The sequence below is a fragment of the Pseudozyma flocculosa genome (genome assembly GCF_000417875.1).
Source record: "Pseudozyma flocculosa PF-1 unplaced genomic scaffold scaffold00007, whole genome shotgun sequence".
Lineage (NCBI taxonomy): Eukaryota > Fungi > Basidiomycota > Ustilaginomycetes > Ustilaginales > Ustilaginaceae > Pseudozyma > Pseudozyma flocculosa.
This window is the reverse complement of record NW_006920875.1, coordinates 927,060-934,117: the sequence shown is the minus strand read 5'-3', so window position 1 is coordinate 934,117 and position 7,058 is coordinate 927,060. Positions and strand designations below refer to the sequence as shown.

The 7,058-nt window shown below is 69.0% G+C and overlaps 2 protein-coding genes across 2 annotated transcripts in view; both read left to right on the top strand.

The window, feature by feature from the left end:
• Positions 1 to 264: 264 nt before the first annotated feature.
• Positions 265 to 2,033, top strand: PFL1_02694 (uncharacterized protein; the record flags this gene model as incomplete). Its single annotated transcript, XM_007880208.1, has 3 exons — positions 265 to 420; positions 605 to 990; positions 1,109 to 2,033. The coding sequence occupies 3 exons, from the start codon at positions 265 to 267 to the stop codon at positions 2,031 to 2,033; spliced, it is 1,467 nt and encodes a 488-aa protein (XP_007878399.1).
• A 1,096-nt stretch (positions 2,034 to 3,129) lies between these two features.
• The window catches only part of PFL1_02693 (uncharacterized protein), a gene marked incomplete at both ends in the record, with an annotated part of 4,383 nt that continues 454 nt past the window's right edge, over positions 3,130 to 7,058 (top strand). The window contains 2 exons of the mRNA XM_007880207.1: positions 3,130 to 3,364; positions 3,458 to 7,046. Coding sequence (XP_007878398.1) covers positions 3,130 to 3,364; positions 3,458 to 7,046 — 3,824 coding nt within the window. The remainder of the gene's footprint in view (positions 3,365 to 3,457; positions 7,047 to 7,058) is intronic.

Genomic DNA, 7,058 nt, shown 5'->3' with positions numbered 1-7,058 from the left:
TATTATACGTAAGTTATACGACACCGCTCCTCTTCCTGCTGTTCGTGTTTACCTGGGCTCCGGTCTCGATTGCTTCCAGTCCGTCTGCCCGTCTGCCCGTCTGCCCGTCTGCTCTTCGCCGCTGCCCCCCCCCTCTGTCCTACGGTCGACTGCACCCGCGACGCAACACAACAACCCCGCCCGACGGCACTACTGCAACAGACGACCTTGGATCTACCTCGACACCCGCACACACCCGGCGCTCGCTTGGCCACCTCCCTCAACATGTCGCATTTCTTCCCGCCGCTGGTGCGCAAGGTCCACTGCGAAGAGGCGCAGGCCGAACCCTCCAAGTCCGCGTCGCCCCAGCAGCTCAGCGGCCACGGCTACTACATCGTCCCGCATCTCCCCGGCGAGGGCAAGTTTGTCGTCAATGCAAAGGTGAGCCTAGTCTGGCGCGCGCGCTTGCTGGCGCTGTTGCTCGCCGGACCGCTCCGTGGCTGACCCGTCGTCCTCGTCTCGTCTCGTCTCGCCGCTGCCGCTGCCGCTGCCGCTGCCGCTGCGCTGCCGCTGCGCTGCCGCTGCCGCTGCCGCTGCCGCCGTTCGCCCGCCCGCCGCACCCCAGGTCTACTCGCGTCCCGATGCCGCGCAACAGTTCCAGAGCCACCTGGAGCGCTTCCGGGCCGAGGTGTCGCAGTCGGCCCCGGGCATGCTCTCGTACAAGACGTCGACGGTGCGCGGCGCCACCGATGCAGAGAACCTCATCTGCCACGAGCTCTTCATCTCCGACGACCTCGACCCGCACCCGCTGCCCGGCAAGACGCCCGAGCAGGAGGCCCACGAGAAGCTCGCCGAGATCCAGCACGAGAAGCGCGAAAAGCCCGTCAAGAGCGCCCTGACCGAGGTGGCCAAGTCGGCCTACAACTTTGGCCTCGGCGGCATCGCCGGCGCCACGGGCGCCACGCTCGTCTACCCCATCGACCTGGTCAAGACCCGCATGCAGAACCAGAGGTGAGTGGGCGGCGCCGGCGCCCTCGAAGACGAGAGCTCGTCGAAACCACACGCCGGCACCCGCGCTGACCCGCTTCCCTGTGCCTCGCCCCCGCCTCGCTGCCCGCCCTGCGCGCAGGTCGTCGGTCGTCGGTGAGCCGCTCATGTACAAAAACTCGATCGACTGCGTCAAAAAGGTGTTCCGCAACGAGGGCTTCCTGGGCTTCTACTCTGGCCTGGGCCCGCAGCTGCTGGGCGTGGCGCCGGAAAAGGCCATCAAGCTGACGGTCAACGACCTGGTGCGCGGCAAGGCGCGGGATCCGATCACGGGCAGCATCACGCTGCCGTGGGAGCTCGTGGCCGGTGGCACCGCCGGCGGCTGCCAGGTCGTCTTCACCAACCCGCTCGAGATTGTCAAGATCCGGCTGCAGGTGGCGGGCGAGATTGCCAAGGCCGAGGGCGGCGACCGGGTGGCGCGCGGCGCGGTCCACATTGTGCGCCAGCTGGGCCTGGTGGGCCTGTACAAGGGCGCCACGGCGTGCCTGCTGCGCGATATCCCGTTCAGCGCCATCTACTTCCCCGCCTACGCCCACCTCAAGAAGGACACGTTTGGCGAGGGCCGCAACGGCAAGAAGCTGTCGTTTGGCGAGACGCTGGCGTCTGCGGCCATCGCGGGCATGCCCGCGGCGTTTCTGACGACGCCGGCCGACGTGATCAAGACGCGGCTGCAGGTCGAGGCGAGAAAGGGGCAGGCGACGTACAAGGGCATCACCGACTGCTTTGCCAAGGTGCTCAAGGACGAGGGGCCCAAGGCGTTTTTCAAGGGGAGCCTGGCGCGGGTGCTGCGGTCGAGCCCGCAGTTTGGCGCCACGCTGGTGGCGTACGAGTACCTGCAGGCGCTGCTGCCGTATCCGTTTGAGGACAAGGACGCGCTGCCCGACACGCTGCGCGACGGCGTGCCCGGCGAGGACCCGTCGAGGACGCACGCCAGGCGCGCGCTCCAGCTGCTGCTCGAGATGCACGAGGACTTTGGCAGGCCCCCGGCGGCCTCGTCGGCCAAGTAGACGCTGCGGCAAGGGGGGGCCACGACGACGTCGGCTCCGTCGCCTGGAAAGCCCTCGAGTGCTGCAAAACGACGGCAAGAGGGTCACGCGACCCAGTGCGATTGGCCAGGGAGCTTACCACCGACCACATCAACCATAGACTGCACCCGGAGCGGGCAAGAGGGGCCGGGTGGAATGTGACGGCCGCACGCGCTGCTGCCCGCGGTGCTCTTGCCCCCGTCGTCGCTAGAGAGACGGCCAGCGCCGCAGCCGTACCCAAAGCCCGACCGATAATGATAGATGGACTCTCTCTTGCTCGCTGGGTGGACCCTCGACCGGGCCGGCACGCTGTTGTTGGCCCCATCGTCGTCGTTGTTGCTCGTGTCGAGGCTGTATCGAGGGCGTGTCGTGGCTGTGTGCTGGCTTGAGAGCCAGGCCGAATCACTGCGCGCACAAGGTAAGGCGAGGCGGCGGTGCTGTCCGAGACCAACACAGCCTGGCCTGGACCGGCGGTGGGCGTAGCCAGGCGAGGCGAGGCGAGGCGAGGCTACCCTGCTTGCTTTTTTCTCCACACCCGCCGCGGCCAAGCGAGACGAAGCTCGAAAAGGCGCCAGGCCAGCAGGCGCGGGGAGCGACGCACGGCCAGGCCAGGCCAGGCGGGCGCATCGAAATCAAGGTTTTGGCTTTGCTTTCTTCCCTCTCCCTCTCCCTCCTCGACTTCGACCTACGACCTCTCGACGCCCCGACCCGGATTGAGCTGCCGGCCTTATCGCACGCCCGCCCGCACTTCTGACTGCCTGCCTGCAAAGATACCCCGCGCGGACGACAGCGACGACCCTCACGGCCAACGGACAACGCCGGCCCGTTATCTCGAACCCTTCTTCGGCCCGCAGCTAGATCCACCACGGTGGTTGCCGTCGCCCTCGACTCGACACTCGACTTGGCCCGCCTTCCCTCTGCTGGATATAAACACGGCGAGGCAGGAACCACACACCATTGGACCCCTGCATCCGGCCTTGGAATCCTGCTTTGCGGCCCACACGAGATCCCCTCTGAGAGCACAAGCAGCGACACTCGACCGACCGACAGACGGCCCAATGGCGGCGCTCCCGATCCAATGACTCCGGACGCTTCCGTCCCCCCGGCCATACTGCCCTCTCCCAACCCGCCAACACCACCTTCGTCGGCAGCCGCCTCCGCAGCACTCGACATCGACATCGACATCGACATCGACCCGACCTCGCGCCAATGGGCCAGCGCTCATACCTTTCCCGCCCTGGCGTCCGACTCGCTTTCGCCCTTGCACTCGCGCCTCGGCACGTCGACGTCCAAGCCCCCTGCCTTCGAGCGTGGTGAGTACGGTACCCATTCCCACCGTCTCGGTCGCGGTCCTCTGACGTCTGCGCCTCTCTCTATGTCTTCGACCGTCCTCCGTCCACCAGCAGATGACTCTGCCCGCGCAGCGCCGACCTCTTCATCCCACGCCTCCTCCACCGCACCGGCCCCGACCGCAAGCCAGCAGCGCCGCACCGCGTCGCAGGGCATCCAAGACACCCACAGTGATCCCAGCAGCGTGGCCAGCATCCTCCGACGCGACAGGGCTCGCTCCTGGTCTACCCAGGCCGGCGCCGGATTCACTCCCGCCGGCACGCCGCCCAGTCGACCTCCTTCGCCCCACGGCTGCGACAGCCTCGAGAGGCAGCAGCAGCAGCAGGATGGCGCGTCAGCTGAAGAGGCCTGGTACGGCGGGCCCAGGAGCGACCGGGCCAGCGAGGCCTCCAGCTCGACAGCGACAGCGGCAGCGGCAGCGGCAGCTACCCATTCCCACCTTGCCAACGGCAGCAACCGGCGTCGAGTGCACCGTTCGCGTGCATCCTCGTCGGCCTCGATACCCGCCGCCGACGCGATCGACCCGGCCTCTCACCACCACCATCACCACCACGACCCTTCTCGCGCCTCCACTTCCAACGGGCGCCCTGCGCCGACTCGCTCCCGTCCGGCAAGACCGCACTCGCGCGGCCACGATGCGGCCCCTCCCTCGAGCGGCGAGGCAAGCCAATCGCAGCGGCGACCCGGTCCGGGCCGGAGGAGTACCAGCACAGCGACGAGCGGCAGCGGCGCCAGCGAGACCCACGACCTCGAAACATCGCGCAACCGGTCGAGCCCCCATCTCCCCGCGCTGTCGAGCCTCTCGATGACGGCCGACAGATCTTACGCCCCTTACTCGCGCACAACACCCTCGTCGCCTCTGCTGTCGGCGAATGCAGCGCTCGGACATGCGCCTACCAGCCCGGGCGCCTATGCGCGCCTGCCCGACGGCTCCCTCACGCCAATCGACTGGGCCTATGGCATGCAAGGGTCGCTGCCGGCCTCACCCGTCCTGTCGCGGCACGGCTCCGGGTTCATCGACCCGCTCCTCTCCTCGTCGGCCGCCAGCATCCACTCGCACCACGGCCAGTACCACCACCTCCATAGCCACGCAGCGCTCTCCTCGCCGTCCTACTTCCCGCCGCTGTCGGCCGGTCCCAGTCCGCACATGGGCCCTATGGACCCCGCCGCCGTCGCTGCCGCTGAGATGGCGCAGCGTGCCGCCCAGCTCATCGGTCTGCACCAGCTCTTCGCCAGCCGCAGCACACCGCACCTGCCCCACTTTGACACCGAGATGGTCGATGCCGCGGCTTCCGCGGGTGCTGGCATGGACGAGGGCGACGCGCCGCCACCGCCTTATGCGCCTCGCGCCTCCGAAACCGAGCAGGAGCTGCAGCGGAGCTTCGCTGGCGCACCCGCACCCATCACCGGCGCACCCGCACCCATCACCGGCGCACCCGCGGCGCCGCAACGGCCGGCTTCTGCGATGGCCGCATCCTCGGCTGCGGCTGCGGCGTCGTCGTCGTCGGGCTTTCCCGGCTCGCCGGACCCTCCCCTGCCGCCCCCCATCGCCATCCCGATCCCGCAGCAAAGGCCACCTAGGCGACATTCGAGGAACGCGCTTTCGCCGGGCATCTCTGCGTTGAGTCCGGCGGGCGAGCACCGCAGCGTACCCGCGTCGCCTTCGGCCTCGTTCCACGGCGGCCTCCGCGGACTGTCGAGCATCTCGCCCTTGCCGCGAGGGCTTGGGCTGGCGCAGACAGCGGCGGACCAGGCGCACGGCTTCGGCGCCCGCTCGGGCGAGTTGAGCCCGGATGCAATCTTTGCCGCAAGCAGCAGCGACGACGACGACGGCCAGGGCGGCGATCGCGACGGGCTCTCGTTTTCACCCTCGATCTCGCGCGAGAGGAGGAGCGAGCGACGCAGTGCGGCGTCTAACGAGGCAGGCAGGTCTCGCGGCGGCGAGGCTGCCGTTGCCGCTGCTCCCGCCGCTGCAGTCGCGTCGAGTCCCACGCTGCCACGTCCTCGATCGAGCTCCGGCGTCGTTTCAAGAATGGCACGGCAGCAATGCTCGGCTCAGAGCGAGCCGGCGCAGCAGGGCGAGGCGCCGGCTGCTGGGGGCGCGTTCAGCTATGCACCGGCTGGAACCGCGGGCCGACGCAGCGGCACACGGTCCAGCGGCCACTCGAGGCGATCTTCGCTCCATCTTCAAGGTCGGCCTAGCGTCGAAGCTTCGATCTGGCCGCAGCAGCAACAACAACAGTTCCACATTCGGCCAGGTCTGCCGACGGTAGACTCGGATGCCTCGAGCGCAGCAGGGGCCTCGAGCCGCGATGCGCGTCGTTCCGATGCCGGCACCAGCGATCCCGACATGGCGCCGCGCTCGGAGCCCGATGGCGACGACGCCGGCGCCCTGGACCAGCGCAGCCTCTCGCCGACTCCGTCCGACTTTGAGCAGCTGTCGCGCGAGCTCGCCGGCCTGGCCGAGGCGGACGGGGGCTTCGATGCCCTCGCCCCTGGCCGAGTGCGACACTCGCAGCAGGCTTACGCCGTCTCTGCCGACGACGAGGAAGAGATCCCGCTGGTGCTGCGGGTCCTGCTGCATCCGCTGCGGTGGCTGGCCGTGGTGCCGGGCTGCCTGGGCACCTTTTGGCTGGCGAGGAACGCCTACCTGCTTGCCACCCAGGACGACCGGCTGTACAGCAGCTACGCTGCCGTCGGCGCCGCGGTGCGCCAGCCGGGGGCGCTCGACTTTGCCGTGTCGAGCCTGTGGAGCGTCTTTACGGCCTACTATGCGCTGTCGTTTACGACGCTGCTGCTGCGTCGCTGGCTGCTCTACTACTCGGTGCTGCCCTCGCTGATCCGGCTGCTGGCGCTGCAGGCCATCTGCTGGCCGCTGGTGCGCATCACCGTGCACGTCTTTGGCATCCGGCAGCCGCTGGGCGCGTGGGCCGTCATTGGCACCACGACGGCGCTGAGCGACATTGTGGCGCGCTGGGTGACGAGCAACATTGCCGACGCCGTGCTCGAGGGCGATGTCGACGCCGACGACACCGAGGACGAGGAGGGCGGCGAGGCTGGCGGCAGCAGCGGCGGCGGCATCGGCGGCGTCGGCGGTAAGGGTACCTGGGACGGCGGCAGGAGCGACGAGGGCGAGACGGCCGACGACGACGACTACTTCATCGACCAGTTTGGCCAGGCGCGGCTGCGGCCGCCGCAGTGGCAAAAGTACCGCCAGCGCTTGAGGCGGCAGCAGGCTGCGACGAGCGACCTCGACGTCAGGTCGGGCGACGAGAGCGACGCCACCGTGGTGCGCTTTGGCAGCGGCGGCGGTGGGGGCGGACAGCGGCTCGGCAAGTCGAGGCGAAGGAGGAAGGGAGGCCAGGGCACGCGCTTCTGGCGAGCCGTCATTGGCGGACCGACCAACCGGCACAAGCAGCAGCAACAACAGCAAAGGGCGCGGCAGGATCAGCAGGCAGAGCCGTCGGACCGGCCGGAAGGTGGCGAGCCGGGCTCGTCGTCGGCCGCAGGGCCTCGGGACTATGCCTCTGGCACCGAGACAGAGTGGGACGGAGGCGGCGAGAGCGACTGGCCCGCGACCGACGTCGATCGCGAGGGCGCGACCACGACCACATCGGCGCTGACGCGCCACCGGGCCGAGATGGAGTTACGACGTCG